Source organism: Arvicanthis niloticus, chromosome 23 (assembly GCF_011762505.2).
Source record: "Arvicanthis niloticus isolate mArvNil1 chromosome 23, mArvNil1.pat.X, whole genome shotgun sequence".
Lineage (NCBI taxonomy): Eukaryota > Metazoa > Chordata > Mammalia > Rodentia > Muridae > Arvicanthis > Arvicanthis niloticus.
Genome location: NC_133430.1, coordinates 18,342,920 through 18,363,813, shown reverse-complemented (window position 1 = coordinate 18,363,813; position 20,894 = coordinate 18,342,920). Strand labels below are relative to the sequence as shown.

The window sequence follows — 20,894 nt, the reverse complement described above, 5'->3', positions numbered from 1 at the left end:
AAAGTCTCCAAACTTAGTGCTTCCCCAATAAAGCAACTGCATCTCTACAATGAGATTGAAAATACACATAAATGGCATAGAGGAGATATTGTAAAACAAGGGTACAGCAAAGTAACAAAAGGACAGGAAGTATTAGTCACTGTAGCTCAACCAAGAAATAGAAGGCAAAAATCAAACCAAATCAGATAATGAAAAGCCACAGTGGCCAGGTCACATACGAAAATAGACATTACAGGAAACATGCTAAAAGACATGGGGAGATGATTTCACAACTGTGACTCCAGCTCCAGGAATCCAATGCCCTCTTTTGGCCTCTGTAGGCAACTACACTTAAATACACAAACCTTCACACAGACACACATGCCTACAAATAATTTAATATAAAAATAAAAACTTTAGAAAGAAGGAATTTTAACATAAAAAAAACCAGCATTTCAAAAAAAAAAAGAAGTTGACTAAAATATTTTAGCATTGACTTAATATATAATTTTATTCAAGTACAATGTTCCAGGTAAGTACTCCTAAATATAAAAGGTAATCAGAAATATGTTTTTTGTGATCTTTAGAAGCAAAAGCATGGAACATGAATCAGAGGCAAGCTTTGAACTCATCTAACTATAGGACTAACAAGACAGTAAAGGAAGAGGTAATAGGTACAGAGCAGACAGAACATGAATTTTAGAAATAAATATATACATTGAAAGCCAAATTGCTTTCAGTTGTAATTTATATTACACAACTACTCACCAATATTATAAAAACATCTTATTTTGTTCTTGTGGCACTTTGAACTACTTATGGACATGCCAACGTTCTTGTCAAGTTAGAAAGTAAGGTTTACTCTTTGTTGCATTGTGTCCAAGAAGGCTTTGCTTTTGCTCTTTGCTTACTTGTCTTATCATCTGATTTTTCTGTGAGTCTGACTTGGTTTACAGAATGAGAACGTAACAAGGGTGGTCACCTCTGAAGCTGACTCCTCTTGCTCTCCAGACATTTCCCCAGAAGAACCAGGCGGCCATTAGATTCAAAGATTCATTTTCTCCCACGTCACTCAAAACACAAGGAACTTGTCCTGTTGGAATCCCTCTAGCTTCTCTGGCCTCTCAAAAAGCAAGCCTAGCCTTGGACACATCACAGCAAGGTACATCATGAAGAGCCCCAGAGCAGCTCTTTTTTATTTTCCTGTGCCTGAGGAACACCCATGCCAGACACAGGGATGCTGACTGTGTGTCAGACATCTCTATTTCTTTGGCTTATTTCAATCTGCACAAAGAGGAAGCATTTCTCTTTCCTTTTGAGTTCAAGAATTGTTTATGCTTATATCTTTTATTTTTAGTTTATAGATTATGATGTTAATATAATATACTAATTTTAAAAAGATCTCATTTTTCTGTGTTCAGGTTCCCTTGGAAGCTAGGAGCGCATCAAATGGAATGGAAGTCACCCAGTGTGTGTGCTGCCTCTGCAAAGCCAGCAGATGATTGTAACTGCTGAGCCTTTTCTGCAGTCCCATACAATGGATTTAAACAAGGAATGTGCAAGCACGTAAAGTGCCTTGTTCTGGCTGTAGATTATGATCTCCAAGTTGTTTTGTGCAGACAACACTAGTAAATAGCACACGACTTGCTCGCACAAAATCCACAATGGAAATACATGCATTTACAGCTTATGTGCACATGTACAACTGTATTAATATATTATGTAATTATGAAGTATAATAGAAAATAGGTAAGTAATTTAATATGTAGCTTTTGTTATTAATGGCAAAGAATTGTATTATCACTAGAAATCTTTCATAACATTTAATAATAATGTGATTTTAATTTACTTAATTATTTTGGAACATCTTCACTTAATCGTTTACTGACTGCAATTTAAGGTTCAATTTGTTTTGAGACTTGGTTTTAAGAGCTGCCATAGACACCTCAGGAGATTATGCAGCTCTAAATGAGACCAGGTGACATGGTCCTGATACCCTCAGCTTTTAGGTCCATCCTCTGATAATGAAAAGCTTTAACCGGTTTCAAATCTGTTTAATTAATACTGTTTTGCTATAGCTGACTGGAATCTAGGAATAAGTATTACCTTTGCTGATAAGGCAGGTAGTTTTTGAAAATGTATTAGATTTTAGAACTTATTATATAAAAATGAATTTTAATGTATCCTTTGGCAATTTTAGCCATGGATACAATGTATTTAGATTGTCTTCAGTCTCCACCCTTTCCCTTTTCCAGGCTCCATGCCCTCTCGATCCCTCTGACCTTCTAACACATCTCCTTTGTAATCCCTGACTTTTTTTTTAATGACGCACTGAGTCCAAAAATGCCCACATGTGCATGGGTGTGGGGTTAATTACCAGTGGCTACACTCTTGAAGACAGCTGCCACCCATTCATTGTCAACAGCTCCTCAGGAAGAGGGTAGGACCTCAAATACCCCTTTCCCATACACAGTTACTCTTGAAAAAAATTAAAACTACTAAAACTGCAAGATATTTTTAGCCAGGTCAGGACATTCCATTTTCCAACTCAGCCCACACAGATACAAAGACTTTTTAACAGGCAACACACATGATCTTGTAAAATGACGTTATATTTATGTGTTTTGAAAATGCTCTCTACAAGGTGGTAGGGTGGAGTTTGGACTGGAAGCCATTACTCTCTTCAAAAAGGGTTACGCACTGTCTCTGTCTTAAAGGGCTATATTAAAGTATTTTTTCCAAGTCTAACATGGTGGTACAGAACTGTAATCCCAGCTACTCAGGTGGCTGGGGAAAAAATAACACAAACTAACACCCAGAATGAGTTTCAGGTCAGTGTGGGCAACTGGGTGAGGTCCTACCTAAAATAAAAACTACAAAGTGAGCTGGGGACATAACTCAGTGACAGGGCACTTGTGTAGCATACAAGAGCCTGGGCTTAAGGCCCAGTACCAGAAAAACAATTGTCTCCAAAGTCTCTACAAGGCAGCATCTACTCTAACCATGTAACAGACTCTACAAGGCCAGAAAATGTGGGCAACTCCTTTGTTTCTTTATAGAAAGGGAAATAAATGTCAATGTTTAATTCCTCTCAAAATCTACCACTGTAGAACTATATTGAGATTCCCCACTCGTCACAACACTCACAAAGCACATAAACAGATGCTAATACACATTTAAGAACTTGCTTTTACAAAATCGCCTAACATTCTCCTGTAGCACTTTGTATGCATCAGGATACATGCTCTCCTTCAATAGCCTGCTCAATGGCTTGCCTGTGAGCGAGGCAGCAAATGAATTTCATATATGTCACTGTTAATGATAATGCGCGCAATCCTTATTCAAATAACCTGCTTGATAATTTCTATTGAACAGGGCTGGCTTCCGGCCAGATTCCATTCAATTACTTTTCTCCCTAAGGGGATATGTGCCAGATGCCCCCATATCCATCCCCCATCTTTCTTCTTCTCTATCAGGACCTCTGTTAAGTGGGCACAGAATTGTCCAAAGCCCCTTCCTTTCGCCCCTGTAGTTACAAGCCAGAGAACCTAAGTGTTGGCTACTGGGATGTAAGGGAAGGATACACAACCTCAAAAAAGGAGTTGGGCTTCTGTGCCCTTTCCTCCTGATGCTGGTACTCAGGCTAGATGGCTGCCATTTAAACAGCCATCCTGGAGGAAGAAGCAGCCAGCAGTTAAAGCTGCCATAAGGACAAGAAATGGAGAAGCTGGGTCCCTCACAACTATGACATTGTCATTCAGGCCTGGGTTGCTTACGTTTATTAGAGAGAAATATACGTATATCTTTTGTGATCTTTCAGTATTTAGATTTTCCTGGATGGTGCTAGTGATTAAAGCCTAATTAATATAGCTGGTGACAGTTGAGGGTCGGTTCTAGCTAGGGATCAGAGAAGAGGGCTGCATGTGCTGGTGCTAGCACCACTAATATTACAATCTGCAGGTTCCCAACACAAACTTCCCTCAAGCCACACTTTGAATAACTACATAACACAATCTTAAGATGCACTTAATGTGTACACCGCCACTGGGAAGTGAATGAATGAGGGGCAGCCATTGTGCCTGAGGTAACAACCTCCAGCTCTTCTCCCCAACTTGAAAACCAAAAGTTGCCTTGTTGACAAATTTAGACTGTGTCGTGTATCAATCAATAAGGCTTTTTCATGACACATAAGCTCACAAGGTTCTCCTGTACCTCTCCTTACAAGCCCCTGTCAAAGGGAGTACCTAGACTCACAGCTAACTTAACTACAGATTTCTCTCCTAATGTAAGAGGGGAATGTTCAAAAGTGAAAAGTCAGCATACAGAAGGTTCCCTGATAAACACAAAATACACGAGAGCAAATAGTAAACACATGAGAAAGGTTGGATGCAGAGGTCTTAGCGCCTGTACCTGAACACCTCCAACACTGTCCTCACTGGGAGCTTGGGAGCCACTTGACTAAAGGCCCTTTTGAAATCTTCTAGAGTTAAAAATCCACGATCTATACAGAAACAAAATAGTAAACATTCACTTGTCTATAAAGCCTGTGAACTATGACTTCAGCCATAATAGTTATGGGAAGCTAGATTTTAATATATTGTTAAATTAAGGGGAAAAGAGAAGTAGTTTACAGTTGATCTTATATAGGTCTTATATACATGCAGTGAACACATCTCCCTGGAAGAATTTCAGAATGTGGTGGTGACGCCCCGCCTTTTGATGCAGTGCTAGGTCAACTGGAAGGCTGGTAGCCCTGCACTGTCTGAGTCTCTAAGTCCTAGGGAAAGGACTTCATAGACATGATACACTAGGCCTTGAGTCTTTGTGCTCTGCCAAAACACTTCAGTCTTCCAAACTCCTTGTTTTCTGTCTTGGCATCAGACCTATGATATATTAATATTTAGGGGAAATTATAACGATTGTCAATGCATGAATCTTGGAAGTCACACCTAGTGTGGAAAATGATTCTTCCAGTCATGTATGGGTCACAGTGAGAGTTGTAGAAGTGTCTCTCACATGTCCATGGGTGGCTTCTGGCTTATGTCCTGACAAGGCCAGTCTTTTGGCTATCACCATTACAACATGGGAACAACAGGCAAGCACATAGGTATAGTATACAATCCAATTATACAACTGTAGCTATTTCATCCAGGGTATCTGCTAGAAACTTAGTATCCCAAAGTAGGAAAGGCTCTCCACCGACACCTGTGGTCACTGCCAACAAGTGCGGGAGTCATCTGCCAACCATACTGCACATTTAGTTCACTGTGATAAATCCCCATTCACAGTTCCACAGCAGCAAATCTTACATGAAAACACTTTAAAGACACTTACAGTGCACGTCGAAAGCTGTGAAGATGTGCCTTATCTCATTCCGATAGACTTGTGCTTCCTTCTTTCTTTTTACGACATTCAAAAACCCCTCAAGTGATACACCTAGAAGTTGTGGGAGGAGAAAAAAAAATTATTTTTTTTTGCCAAAGATGACTATATTTCTCTTCAAGAAAAAGGAAGCCAGACTTAAACAGTGAAAACTATCACAAGTCGCCTGATTTGTATCTTTCACAAAGGGTATTTACTCATAAATACAGAAAAAAGGTATCATGTGGCGCTAGGTACTAAGCAAGTCCAACCCTAGCAATCAATAGTGAAAACCAGAGACACGCAGGCCCACCGAGCTTCTGAAGGGATGGAGAAACCATGACCTTGAGAAAGCATAAAACTCTCCCTCTACTGGATCCAAAGACAGGCAAGGAAGTGCTTATTAAAGAAAGTCAGAAAATTGTCCTTCCCGTACGCTGCTTTAATACCTTTTTCTTTTCCTAGCCAGATGTCATTTCAGCAGGTTTTCTTCCACCAACTGAGAGATAGGGTCAGAGAAGTAGTTTCTCAAAAGTCAATACCAATTGTATGCCACAGACGAAGGTGGCGAGAATATTACATAAACAATGGAGCTGGCGCCATCCCCAGCCCTGGATACACCCCACAACGTGTTCAGCAGCCTCAGGCTCTGCTCCCTGCCACTCTCATAATAAAAGAGCCCAGCGTGATGAGATGAGTTTGGGCACTGTGCTTACAATGTCTATTAAAACGAATTCTAATGTGATCTTTGTAGCAGATTTAAGGAGCGGAGCCAAGAGTTGAGACATTTTCGTGAACGAAGCCTGAAATATATAGAAAGAGCAGTTAATTTGCATAATGTAGGACTCCATTTACAAAGTTATCCTGTTGTTTTAAAAATAGCCCCAAACTATCTAATGATTATGTGTAACTCTGTCTTTTGGGTGATGTAACTAATGATATTGAGCCATGTTTTTCCTAAAATAGCTTCAAGTGTTGACAATGTTAAGACAATTTTCTTAATTTCATTTTTGTGAGATTAATGACTTAGAGGCTTTTTAAAATGATCTATGTAGTTTTGTGCTTTTGAATGACTATTTTCCACATTTTAAGGACCCACTATGGGCCAGCCACTGTAGTAAATGCTGGAAGTAGAAGGTGAAAAAGAATGCAATTCGAGTTCCCAGGGAAACAGTATACTAGGGGAGGTGGCCATTATGTGTTTGACAGCAAGTGTACATATCCCTGAAAACTGTGGCATGCACAATGATGGGGAGGGGATGGAAGGTTGTGAAAGAAGGACCCAGGAGCCCTTGTAGCATAGACTGGAGGAGGGGGCTCTTAGAGGAAGAGATAGTTCAGCTAAGAACTAAACCATGAAAATACTAAAAGTAGCTACAGGATGAGAAGATGAGAAATCCAGGCAATGGACAACACATGCCAAGGCCACGGGATAGGGAGGGAAAGGAGGCCATGCAACTAGAATGGGTTCAGAGTGAGAGGAAGAAATACAACACAAAGTTAGCAAGGGACAAGGTCTGGCTCTCAGCCCTCTGAGACTGCAGAAAATAACAAGGGCTTTACTGAAGTGGCAATAGGAAGTCAGGAAAAGGTTTTCCTTAACTAGTTGATATGACCTGATTTAAAATTTGGAATTGTATTTCAGGGTACGGCTGTTGTGAAGAAGGACTGGGAATAAAAGCAACAGTGCTAAAGGAGAGACGGGTTGGGAGGTAAATGCTCCAGACACCAGCAGTGAACGGGACAGAGGTGGAAGGCCATGCTCTAGAACAGCACTGACAACTTGAAGAGGAGGCAGATGTAGCAGGTGAGATGTCAGAGATAACACAGAGGTTCTGGATTGGGTGCTCGGTGGTCTGAGGGGGTAAAGGGATGAAGATGCCTCGGGAAGGGTAGGGCCAGGAGACAGAGAAAGTGCTGTGGGTTAGATGGGTTAACTGTACTACACTTTGGAGCTAAGAGGAAAAAGGACCAGAGGCAGCTGGCCTTAGTCTCCTAGGCGGAAGGTATTATCTCCCAGCAATAATGTCCGGCAGGTAGTCAGTAAATGCAGCCATCCATGTCTGTTGGTGTCCATGAAAGATAGGGGTTCCAGGATCAAGAGTGGAAGGTGCCAAAATCCCTTATATGAAATGATGTAGTGTTTGTGTGTAACCCTACACAATTGTCCTATAAACTTTAAATTGCCTCCAGATCACTTGTAATGGTAAATGTACCATAATCGCTACGTATGTAATTCAGCTGTATTAGGCAACAATAACGAAGACAAACTCCACACAAATTCAGTTCAGTTGTGACTTTTTTCATAGACTTCCCACTGTGGTTGGCTGCAGTGCATCACCCTCGGATGCAGAGAGCAGACTGCACTGCACTAAATTAGCATATGCAGTGTTTTTTTTTTCCTGCAGTTGCTAAGGACAGAGACTGATGCAGCTCTGTTTGCATCTAATCACCCCGTGACCAGAGAACATATTTTAAAAGGCTAGCTGAGGTTGAAATTGAAGTCTAACCATGCATGTTCCCAAAGATCATATCCATAACTTTAGTTTCATGAACTCCAAAACCTAATAAATTAAATCACATCTAGAGTTGCTGATACTCCTGAGTAATTTATTCCCGGGTGATGTGCATTCTGTAAGATCTATCAGCATGCTGCCCCCGCCCACTCCTCAGCCCCTCTAGCAAACAGCCTGGTACTTTCTGAATCCACAGGCTCATAGCACCTGGTGCCTTGGCACTTGTAAACACACTGCCTGAAAGCACCTCTTGCTTTATTTCTCCTAGAGAATTTTTATTACCCATCTCCTTCCAGATGCAACTGAAGCACTACCTTTACTTTAAAGATTCCCTGACGTGTCTCAGCGCAGTCCCTTTGCTGTGACCAGAGGTCACAACACAGTCAAGGAACGCATTAGGCTCATGGCAGTGATCTGAATACAGGGCCAGCTAAGAGATGCTAGGAAAAAGGAGTGCGCGCTGTTCAAGCGTTCATTTCCAGCAGTCAGCACCATGCCTGTGGAGAACAGGCATTCATTACATGCTTGCTGGGTAACATGCAATGAACAAAGAAGGATGAACATGGAGATGTCATTTCTAATTCTCAGCAAAACAAAACAAACAACAACTTTAAGACGTGTGTTGTGCAAGGTCAGCTCATGCTGGTGAGGATATGCAAGGGGTCACTTCTCTACTGCTGGTGGGAGTGCAAACTTGTACAGCCACTTTGGAAATCAACATGCTGGGTTCTCAGAAAAGTAGGAATTGATCTAACTCAAGGCCCAGCTATACCACTCCTGGGCATATACCCAAAAGCTGTTCTACAATACCACAAGGACACTTGCTCAACTATGCTCATAGCGGCTTTATTCATAATAGCCAGAAACTGGAAACAACCAAATGTCCCTCAACCAAAGAATGAACAGAGAAAATGTGGCACATTTACATAATGGAGTACTATTCAGCTGTTAAAAACAATGACATCATGAAATTTGCAAGCAAATGGATGGAACAAAAAAAAAAAACCATCCTGAGTGAGGTAACCCAGACATAAAAAGAAAAACATGGTATATACTCACTTATAAGTAGAAATTAGCAGCTGGGCGGTGGTGGCGCACACCTTTAATCCCAGCACTTGGGAGGCAGAGGCAGGTGGATTTCTGAGTTCGAGGCCAGCCTGGTCTACAGAGTGAGTTCCAGGACAGCCAGGGCTACACGGAGAAACCCTGTCTTGAAAAAACAAACAAAAAAAAAATTAGCAGTAAAAATAATCATGCTTCAATCCACAGACACAGAAGTTAAGTAACAAGGAGGGCTCAAGAAGGTCGATTGAATCTCATTGTGAAGGGAAAATAGAATAGACATGGGTGGATGGGGGTGGGGTCTAAATGGGAGAGTGGAGATGGAAACACAAGGAATCAGGTTAGGGGCAGATGAGGGAGAGAGTCCTGGGAGAGACAACTGGAATCAGGGCAGCAGCTACTGGATAAGCTAGAAACTTTGGACCATGAAAACTCCTGGGAATCTAGGGTGACCCTAGCTAGCAATGGGGGACACGGAACCTGAACCAGCCATCTTCTGAAACCAGGCAAGACTTCCAGTAGAGCAATTAGGACACCAACCCAGCCACAAAACCTTTGACCTACAAATTGTCCTGCCTACAAGATGTACTGGGGTAAAGGTGGCCAACCAATGACTGGTCCAACTTGAGACCTATGACATGAGAGGGAGACCATCCCTGACATTGTCTAGAGGACCAGGACCCATGGCTGGATAGCTAAGAGACCTAAGGTAGAACCAAACATGTCTGGCAAAAGAAAGGGAGAGAGAGAAAGGGGGAGGGGGAGGGGGAGTGGAAGAAGAAGAGGGAGATAGAGACAGAGGGAGACAGAGACAGAGAGACAGAAACAGGGAGAGAGACAGAGAGGAAAAAGAAAAGAAGATGAAGGAGAAGGGAGGAAGAGAAGGTAGTGGAGAAGCACAAGAACAAGAAGAAGAAGAACAAAAGAAGGAGAAGAAGACAACTCCTAATGCTAGTCTGCTAGTCTCATAGACTGGCATCTAGCCCGTTGTCATCAGAGAAGCTTCACCCAGCAACTGATGGAAACGGATGCAGAGATCCAAGGCCAAATATTATGGGAAGCTTGGGGAAGCCTGAGGAAGCAGGAGAGGGAGGATTATAGGAACCAGAGGGGCAAGGGTACCACAAGAAAATCAACAAAATCAACTCTCCTGGGCTCAGAGGGGCTCACAGAGACTGAACCATCTAGCAGGGAGACTCATGGAACTGACCAAGGCCCTCGGCACATAAGTTAAAGTTGTGTGGCTTGGTCTTCCTGTGGGACTCCTCACAGTGGGAGCAGGGGCTGTCCCCAACTTTGTTGCCTGCCTTTGGGCCCCTTTCCTCCTGCTAGATTGTCTAGCAGAGGAGGTGCCTGGTCTTGCTGCAACTTCATCTGCCATGTCTGGTTGACGTCCATGGAGGCCTGCCATTGCTGAAGGGAAATGGAGGAGGAGTGGGTGAGGGAGCGGGGAAGGGGAGGAGAGGAGGGAGGGGAAACTCTAGTCAGGGTATAAATATAAATAAATAATAAAATATTTAAAAATGTGTGTTTTGAATCATCTTTATCTCCAAAAAGTAATGGCAAAAAGCAAATCACTTTTCATTTACAGGGCCAGTAAAATAAACCATCGCTTTAGGAAAAAAAAAAAAAAAGCATTCAGTGAGAAAGAAAGCAATGCCTAAAGTCTGCTCTGATCACTGCAGTTCACTCAGAGGGATGAGAGGCGGAGTGCAGCTGCAAGGGTCAATGGGTGATTTGTAAGGGAGCATACGGATGCTGTTGTCTTTTTAACTACATATTCGGATAACACATCCACATTTGGAGTTATAAAGAATGCAGGTCATCATTCCACAACTGCATAGTATAAAAAGCAATCTAATAACACAAATAATTCTATTATGAATAATCATGTCTTTTCATACTATTTTCCCCCAGAGTCATACACCTCATATTTTAAGCTCAGTGGGTATCAGAGGCACTGGGTACACATTAGACCATGTAAACACATGGTCCACAGCACGCCCTTAGGTTGCCTACCAGGGCCACCCACATCCAAACGCAAGCCTCTCTCCTGGAGACTGTATTTGCATTTAGCACAGCTTTCCTTCTGCAATATCACAATTGCTCTCCAAAGCTAATACTTAATAATTTACTATTCTAAAGCTTTGCAACAAATACACTGATGTAAGATTTGCAGATTTTGCTGCCTTTTAAATGGCCTAGAAATAGAATTCTTACTTCTAGCTCCACCTGCTGTCACAATAGTCAAACCGAAAATTACCAATTCACAGACTCTCAATAATTCCGTTTATGTCAGATCTCATATGCAGTGCATTATCCGTGCCCCGACCTGGGAGCTAAAGAGTGTGTTCTAGGAAGTTCTAAATTCAAACACAATGTTGAGTTCTCTGTGTACACTGTTCCACAGTTACCTACATACACACCACTGGAGTTACAAACCAGGGCCACACCACCAGTGGCACCACGTATTACAGGGTCTGGATGTTTAGTTGTGTTCACTAACAGGTCTACAGAGGTGTAGACAATCTGCCAGTGTACATGGTCTTTACTGATGTTTTGTAAACTTTTTAAATAACAAGCCAGTACCCACAGTCCCCTGTTCAGCAGTGTCACTGGGAATGGCCTCACAGGATGCCAGCCTGAGGCTCACAGCTTAGCAACTGTCAGCTTCCGGCCTTGGTGACAAACAAAAGACAAATAATCCAAAAGAAACACAGGCTGCTTTTTGCCTCTGGTTTTACAGAGCTCAGTCAGTGATCCCTGAGTCCTAGTCCCACAGCTGCAGTGCATGATGGGAGAAACTGTACCTTTGACAGTGTCAGATATATAAGAAGGAGAGACAAGTGCCCCAATGTCCCCTTCAAGGAAACGACTCATTTCCTTGGACTGGGCCCTACCTCCTAAAGCACCACCACTACCACCACTCAGGAGTGTCACAGATTGTCAACCCAGCTGTCAATACACAGTCTTTGAAGAAGAGCATTTAGGATCCAGACCATCATAGACTCCGATACTTTTACAAATCCTTCCTGATACTGTAAGTCTGGGCATTTTCTACACAACTGGAAAATATGTCCCTCCGTTTTGTTATCTATCCTCAAAATAAATACTTTTCATGTTCTATGATGAAGATACGTATTTATTTTTACTTCCAAAAATGCTTAATATGTGTGATACAGATATGCCGTATAGAAAGAGACTGAAAAGGTGATTTTTTCCCCCCTACTTTGTGAAAAGCTGTTTCCTAGGAGGGTAATCAGCTTTCACCACAGGGGTGAATGTATTCAAAAAAATCGAATAAAACTATCAAAATTTTTTTCTTTGAAAGTTCCATTATGTATATCTTTTTGTGGTTCACAGTTCCAAGCTTCAGGGTCAATGCACACAGAGAAATCCTCTTGAAAATGAAGCAGTCTGGTGTCTGGCTATCATAGGGAGCTCAAATTAGAAACTGCAATAAACCCAGGGAGAGTGAAGGAGAAAACAATAAAGATGCCAGGTTACTTGACTGTAAGGCTGGCCCTAGGTTTAGCAAAGAAAGCAAGGTTCGTGTTCACTGTACCATACATTAATGTTCCCAAGGACTGAAATGCCTAAAACCAAGGGCTTGAAAGGATGAAGTGGCCTTTTTAAAAAATGGGATAATGAAAGCCTTTTCTAGTTTGAGATATAAAATTCAGACTCTGAGTTTTGGAAGCCATGATTGGGGTGTATAATTTGTTTGTATAAAAGCACTGTAAGGCCAGAAAGGAAAAGTGACAGGTAACATCAATATGCTGTCTGTCCAGAGCCCAGGGGCTTGCAGAGGACTGATGTGTCTTTCCACCTGCCTGCAGAGAAGTGGAATGACGAGAATGGGATCTATATGATGAGAAGAAATGGAGCTTTTCTCTATCCCTGGGAGGGAAACGAGGTAAAAACAGGTTACTTCAGAATAGACACCGTACCCTAGGAACACAGACAGGAGCCATTCATTACCTTTCCACTGCGCACATTTCCTCATCATAATGCATCAAAGGTCTTGGGGTCCACAGTGCCAAGTCCCACCTTACTCAGTTAAAGCCTCCACCCTCTCACACTGGCCCTTAACTGCCCTTTGGCTCTCAGCTCTGTGAGATCAGTGAATGAGGATGGACGGGCTATTTCCAATCACGTACTATACTCTCTATGGTGCGGGAGGGAGCAGGACTCCAAGGAACTGTGGTTTGAGGATACTTTCTTAATAGCTTGAGGCATGAAAGATTCGGGTATCCAGATCTAAGAGGAGAGTGTGTGTTGGGACAGCCTTGCTACAAGGAGAGGAACAGAGATCTGAGAGGAAATGCCAAGGGGGGAGAGTCTCTAAGAGTGTGCCCAAGAAGGCCTTAGAGCAGACAGCTTAACCTGCCTTCTCCACAGCCAGCCTTGGAGTGGCAGTGATGGGCACCTCAGCAAAGCCATGATGATATATCTTGGGCTTTTAGGGGAGTGGAGTGTATGGAGGGCAAGTCTGAGTCTACGTGGAATTATGCCCAGCAGAGTGAAGGGATCCACAGAGCTGGAGGAGAGCCCCCGGCAACTCTCTGCATTCATTTATTGCATTCTTTTCTTGGCTCCACCCCTTACCCAAATCTTACCCACCATCAATGTCAGCTTCCTGGAAGGGAGCCCCCTGTCCTCTCAAGAGTTCTTGTCTACATATTAGCACAACATCCAGCCACAAGAGAAGTGGTAATACACCTTTCCTGTAACTTCCCTAGTGAAATGTGTTTGTGGACAAAAATTTCCTTAGGTCACACTCTGTCTCCTAATTCCCTTCTGTCCCTACAATGAAGCATATATGCCACTCTCTAAACGGAGAATGAAATAAACTTATGGCTGTATATATGTGGGCAATGCAACTGGTCTTCAGATTATGATTTCAAGATATAGCAGCTTGAGTCCCTATGCAGCTTCCTGCTGATAGAAAGAACCAAAAAGCTAAGTGGAATGAGAAAGACTTCACTCGCTGGGCGGTGGTGGCGCACGCCTTTAATCCCAGCACTTGGGAGGCAGAGGCAGGCAGATTTCTGAGTTCAAGGCCAGCCTGGTCTACAGAGTAAGTTCCAGGATAGCCAGGACTACACAGAGAAACCCTGTCTCAGAAAAAAAAAAAAAGAAAAAGAAAAAGAAAAAAAAGAGAAAGACTTCACTCCAGTCACACCTTGACCTTTGTTCTCATGTAGGAGCCTACGGCTCAAGATCCACACAAGGACAGGACCTAAAAGACTAGCATATGGAAATTTAAATTTAGGAAAATATTGTATTTACTCAGCTAGCAAATCAGACAAGACAGTAATAGACAAGGCGCACAAGTCAACTGACCATTAACCTAATCATCTACAAATTATTTTTCAATTGAACTTACATTGGATTGCATGACTGAGTCAAACAGCCCATAATTACCATGACAATGAATCAATCCCTTTGATTTTCCCATCATTCAAATCTGAAGGTTAAAATTAACTTCCAGGAAAGCCTTTTCTTGAATAAGTATGAACTTTTTTTTTAAAGTTATTTTTAAAGAGGCTGTGATATAAGGAAACAAAAAAGTCTCCATCTAGTCATCAAACAAAAGCAAAATTCTGTGTCCTTCCCATGCCTCCACACCCTTAGCCCTGGACCATATTCTATAAAAAGAATTGAGATAAAAATGGAGATAACTGTGTGAAGGAGAACTCAGAGGAACATGCTCGCTCCGTTCTTATCTATAGTGTACTTAGCATATAATAAGCAAGAGCACCATAAAATTTATATGCTGCTACTTATGCAATTTGTATGGTTTATCCTGCAATGGAATAGATCATCTGGGAGTCCTATATTCAGAGCATACGGTCTTCGACTTTCATAGAGTTATGCTGACATGTCCTGCTATTAAACATGGACCTACACTGAAGAAACTTGAAGGAACAGCCATGAAACTCACCACTGTGTGTACTCAGTGGTCTAGGGACTTGGATAACCATTCATTGACCTCTCCCCTATAAGACAACATGGAAGAACTATCCCAGGCCTGGGACTGGCCCGTTTTTACTGTATGAGCACTGACCATTCCACTCTTTTCTCTATTTGCTCTGGATGCTAAGATTCAGAACAAACTCTGAAACAAGTGACTACTGAGATAGAACCTGTTCATTTGCCATTTGTAAACTGACACCATTCCTGATTGCAACGCATGTTCCTTAGGGCAGTGAATACCAGCCTCAGCCCTGTTGTAATCATAAACACGATCCATGGCACTAATGAAAATCAATGGCCATAAGAGCTAGGTCACAGAGCAGATGGCTTCCGTCTGCTCCTTACTAGCCAGCTGTGGCATTCTGGGTAAATGACTTAACTTCTCTAAGCTTCTTATTTTTCACTTTTCAAAGGGGGAGCTCTGATAAGATCATGAAGTTGATTATATAACTACTACATAGTGCTCAGCACAGATCTGCATATAACTGTTCAAGAAATGTCATCTGTAATCATTGTCTATAAAGTAATAAATGATGTTGCACATGCAAGCATCTCTTATAAAGAGTTATACAAATGCCAGGGTATGTTCTCTTCTCTTCTGTATCAGTCTCCCCGTCTTAAAATAGGGGACAGGCAGGTGTTTCTAGGTCTCTTCTACTTGCCAGTTTGTTTTACCAATGTATTCGGAGAAGCTGTGAATGAAGTCCTCTGAGTGAGGAAGCCTGTATACTGGCATCAGTCTCACTGGAGATCTGACACTTAATTACATGGCCTGACTTTGTGTTCTTCATGCCCTTTGTCTTGGCTACTCTAGATGGTTATCACTTATACCCACTTGCTTATTGGGTGTCAAAAGTAAAATTGTCAGTACTACCTTTCTGCTACTCATGTGAGAATCCCTAACCCCTAAATTCCCCCAGTATGAACTTTTCTCCCAGCTATCCTATACCTACTTTTAATAGCTTTGGTTCAACTTTGAATTTTTCTTAATTTTCACAAGGAACTTCTAACAGGCATGATCCATCTTCTAAGAGGACTTTGAACAAGCCCTTGGAAAATATGACCTGGGCATCCAGGTACTGTCCCAAACCAGAAGTGAAGCAAATCTTTAGAACTTTGCCCTTACTTAGTTGCAGCTGAGTCAAGGCAAACCCAGGGTGTGTGTCTAGACCTCATCTAGGAAGCTCTACAGCCAAAGAACCCTGCAGAAACACCTGACATGACCCTGTCTTGAAAAAGAGCTATGAGGTCAGGAATGGTGATACAGGTCTGTAATGCCAATACTTGGGAGGTACAGGCAGGAAAAGCCTAAGTTCAGGGTCATCCTTAACTATGTAGAAAGTTTGAAAGTGCTATCCTGGGCTAGCATGAGACTCTGTCTTTAAAAAAGAGAGAGAGAAGCAAAAGGCCAACAACAACAACAACAACGACGACGACAATGACAAACGATGGGTAGAAGAAAGAGAATTCTCAAACACAAACACCCAGAAGAACTTTGGGAAATGGATTACCAAGATTGGTACATTCCAGGAAGCTAAGACCAACACTTAACTCCTTCGGTGTCAAAACCATGTGGAGAGAGACTGGAGATGGTTCAGTGGTTAACAGCCCTTGCTGTCCCTGCAGAGGACCCAGGATCAGTTCTCATTACCCACATGGTGGCTCACTACCACCCACAGGCACACCATACATGCAGACAAAAGACTCACACTTGTAAAAGAAATATGTGAAAAACACATTATGGAGAGAGACAACAAATTTGAAGACATTTAATCTGTATATAATCCATTTCCTTCAAGAAAAATGCCATGTGGTAATAGACCCTTATGATCTATTGAGAAGAAAAGGAGCCGATGGTGTGAAATTGGTTTAGGATTGGCAGTTCTATTAGAAGAAATTCATGTCCGCAGTGGAATTCAATGGTAATTTCTTGTGGAATAGCTACTTCACTGTTTCTCTTAGATGTTTGTGGCCTCGCGTTTCACTAGTCAGGTAAACACAAACTGAAGCCAGATGAAGAGAGCTGGTGCCCTGGTTATATAAATTTATTCCCTTAATCCTGAAGAAAGAGTTGCTCTAAGAAAGACAATTTGATATTGATCTCAAACCGGGAGAAGGAAGATACTAGAAATTTAGAGACGGCAGTAGGTCTGCACAGGTCATTCGGAACAAGCACCTACATTTGATCTCAACCTTGCAAACTAATCCTCCCTCGGATATCCACCTGAATTTCTCAGACGTCCAATTTACTTAGTGACCTTTGAGATACTTTAAAATTACGTTACGGAAAGAAGCATCCTAATGATCTGGTTGAGAGACGGCTCTGAGCATCATTCTTTGATATTAAATGCAAGGAAGTGACCCTTGGAGTAAGTCCCCAAGCACATTATCAAAGTTAGCCCTGAGTCTGTTTTCAGTTCTGAAAAACTCCAGGTGAGGCAACCCTTTGGCCATAATGAATCTGAGAAAAGGAGCCAGAATAGGGCAGTCTCCACTACGCACAGACTCATGCATAGGAGAAGCCACGCCAATGCACTGAGTGTGAAATACTTGCGCCTGTGCCTGCACAGTAACACCATCCAAAGGAAGCTCTATGACTACTGAAGATGACACGAGCTCCCTCTGAGTGAAGGCAGCATTCAACCACTAGAAAGCCATCAAGAACGGGGAGCTCATGGTCATAAGCTATCTTCAGGCACAAGTCAAACCTTTCTCAGACATCGCAGATGGCGTCCTGCAAAGCGGCCCTGATGTTACAGCAGAGCACTCATACACACAGGAAACATCTCTGGACGGAGGGAGGACAGGAAGCCTTCTGCTGCGGTTTATCCTTCAATACACATGGCACCTTTGACACTGGGTGAAACCCTATGAATTTAACTCATCTGGAAATGCCTTTTCATGGTTATATCTTATTAAATGTGACAGAGCATTTACTAGGAGGAGGCCTAAGAACATACTGAGTGTAGAGAAAGTTACCCTGGACATCAACATTTATGTCAAAGAGCTCCCTCCACAGGCAAAGACTTAGGAAATCTTTCTTTCAGAATCCAAACCTCTCTGTATACCTCAGAGAACTAAAGAAAGGCAAGGTAATCTCTCAGTTAATCTCTCCAGTTAAAGAAAAAAATTTTTTAGTGTGGGGTGCTAAATAGGTCAACTGGTAGAATGTTTCAAGCATTCAAGAGGCCCTAAGTTCAAATCTCAGTTCTACATTAAGCCAGGTATGATAGCCCATACCTGAAGTCCCAAGACTGGGAAAGTGGAGACATCTTCAGCTTCTTAGACAGCTTCAGACCAACTTAAGCTGCATGAGACTCTAGCTTAAATGAGGGGGAAAAAAGTAGAGACCAACACCAGCTAAAATTCCTCATGAGGTCAGATCCTTAATTCAAAATCAGAAAATATCCATAAGAATGAGACCTATGCAAATAATGACTGTTGAAGTGCTTTTGGCCACAGTCATACTTATCATACCAGAAGGGTCACAGGACAGAGAAATACTATATAAAAATAATACATTAGGGAAGAGACTTGTCCTGGTGGAATAGTCCACTGATTATCAGGGGACTCTCAGGACAGAGAAACCCAATCAACACTAAGGAAGCACCAAGGCCTCATGCTAAAAGACAGAACTCCTTGTACAGTGGAATAAAAACACAGAAATCCTAAGGGGAAGAATGTAGGAAAGGTTTCACCAAGACATTACAATTAATTAAACATCAAAGAAACAATATTTTGAAAGTGTGAAAATTTCCAACAGGAAATTAAAAGCCTAGAGAAGCTATATTAAGGTAGGAATTCTGTAAAACACCCATTCTTCTGAAATTATTGTTCTAAAAGCCATACTTCATGCAGAATATCAAAGTTTGTTTATCAAAACATAAAATGGGCTGGACAGTTAGTTCAGTTGTTAAAAGCACTTTGGTCCCCGTCACCCACACTAGGCAGTTCACCCAAACCTATAACTTTAGTTCCAGAGAATTCGGTGCCCTCTTCTGTTCTTTGTGAGCACCTGCGCACACATGGTACATACGATAAAATATATATATATATGAGTAAATAACTGTGTTGTGGATAGCCCTGGTGTTGCTTGTAGTTTGATGCTAATTCTGCTTTCTCAGGAGGAGTGAGTCATGTACTCAGGTGACTTATTGTGAACCTCCCCCAAATGAATAAAGGAACCAATCACTAGGTGAGTAGGTGGGACTTTCTGGTTGGGCAGAGGAAGAGAGGAAACAGGAGAGAGATAGGGGCTTTTGGATGGGGGCAGTGAGAGGCCAAGATGTAGTTACTAGTGTCTCCCAGTTTAGATGGTGAATCCACCATGAACTGCCACCAGAAGATTTAGATTTAATATGGCTTACAAGATTCTAGTTGTTGTGTCCAGCGATTGATTTAGCATTGATTCTGAACTAAGTTTGTGTGGTATTTTCCTTCATGTGGCAGCTTGAAAGCATCCAAGCAGGTATGGTGCAGGAGAAGCTGAGAGTTCTACAGCTTCATCTGAAGGCCTCTTGGAGAAGACTAGCTTCCTGGCAGCTAGGACCAGGGTATTAAAGCCCACACCCACAGTGACACACCTACTCCAACAAGGTCACACCTCCTAATGGTGCCACCTCCTAGGCCAAGCATATACAAACCATCACACTTATCCTGAAATATTCCTTCTTCTCAAGTCAGCTTACTGTACTTTATTTTCTGATTAATTTATGGTTATCTTTTGATCTATAGTAGTACTATATATTTTTTCACCTTCTTAACTGAGACAGGGTTTCTCTGTGTGTCCCTGGGTGTACTGGAACCCACTCTATGGACCAGGCTGGCCTCAAACTTGCCTGTGCTTTCTAAGTGCTGGGATTAAAGGTGTGTGTCACCACTGACCAGTGTGCCTTTATATTTAAAGTAGACTGTTCTTTGAAAAATAAAACAAAAAGTGAGAACTCTATACTCACCAAAATTATCAACAGTATCAAAAGGTTACGGAAACACTCCAGATTATAGAAATATAACAGCAAAAAACTAATTCTTGCAGTAATAAAGGAAAGAAGCTATTATGGACATTATTCATTAATTGGTCAAAATAGAATATAGATGGTAAATTAGATTTAAAAAAAAACAATGTACTGGGAAAAATACAGTATAGAGAGACAGACAATATGGCAAACTGGAAGACATTAACAATAAATGAATTTGGATAAAGGGTATAAAGCTTTTTTCTTACTGTTTTTATTTTGTAGCTTTTGTAAGTTTTAAATTATTATTATTTCCCAAAGAAAGGCATAGTTTCTTCCAGGATGATCTCGATCATAAAAAAAGAAAACTGGAAAATCTGGATGAAATGGACAATTTTCTAGACAGATACCAGGTATCAAAGTTAAATCAAGAGTGATAAACCATCTAAATAGTCCTATAATCCCCTAAAGAAATAGCAGCAGTCATTAAAAGTCTCTCCACCAAACAAAAGCCCAGGATCAGATGGTTTTAGTGCAGAATTCTATCAGACCTTCAAGGAAGACCTAATACTAATTCTCTTCAAATTATTCCACAAAATGGAAACAGAAGGAACACTACCCAATTCATTCTATGAAGCCACAATTACGCTTATATTTAAACCACAAAAAGACACAACAAGGAAAGAAAACTTCAGACCAATCTCCCTTATGAATACTGATGCAAAAATAATAAAATTATTGCAAACTGAATCCAAGAACATATTAAAACAACCATCCATCATGATCAAGTAGGCTTTATCCCAAGAATACAGGGATGGTTCACTATACGGAAATCCATCAATGTAATCCACTATATAAACAAACTCAAAGAAAAAAAAACCACATGATCATCTCACTAGATGCTGAAAAAGCATTTGACAAAATTCAACATCCCTTTCATGGTAAAAGTCTTGGAAAGATCAGGAATTCAAGGCCCATACCTAAACATAGTAAAAAGCAAAAGCAATATACAGCAAGCCAGTAGCCAACATCAAACTAAATG

At 41.5% G+C, this 20,894-nt stretch overlaps 1 protein-coding gene across 1 annotated transcript in view; it reads right to left on the bottom strand.

Annotated features, from left to right (window-relative positions):
- Efcab11 (EF-hand calcium binding domain 11) overlaps positions 1 to 20,894 on the bottom strand; it is a 163,443-nt gene that overhangs the window by 130,796 nt on the left and 11,753 nt on the right. Inside the window, exons 4-5 of the mRNA XM_076921430.1 lie at positions 5,314 to 5,415; positions 4,390 to 4,480 (exon numbers count right to left, since the gene is read on the bottom strand). Coding sequence (XP_076777545.1) covers positions 4,390 to 4,480; positions 5,314 to 5,415 — 193 coding nt within the window. The remainder of the gene's footprint in view (positions 1 to 4,389; positions 4,481 to 5,313; positions 5,416 to 20,894) is intronic.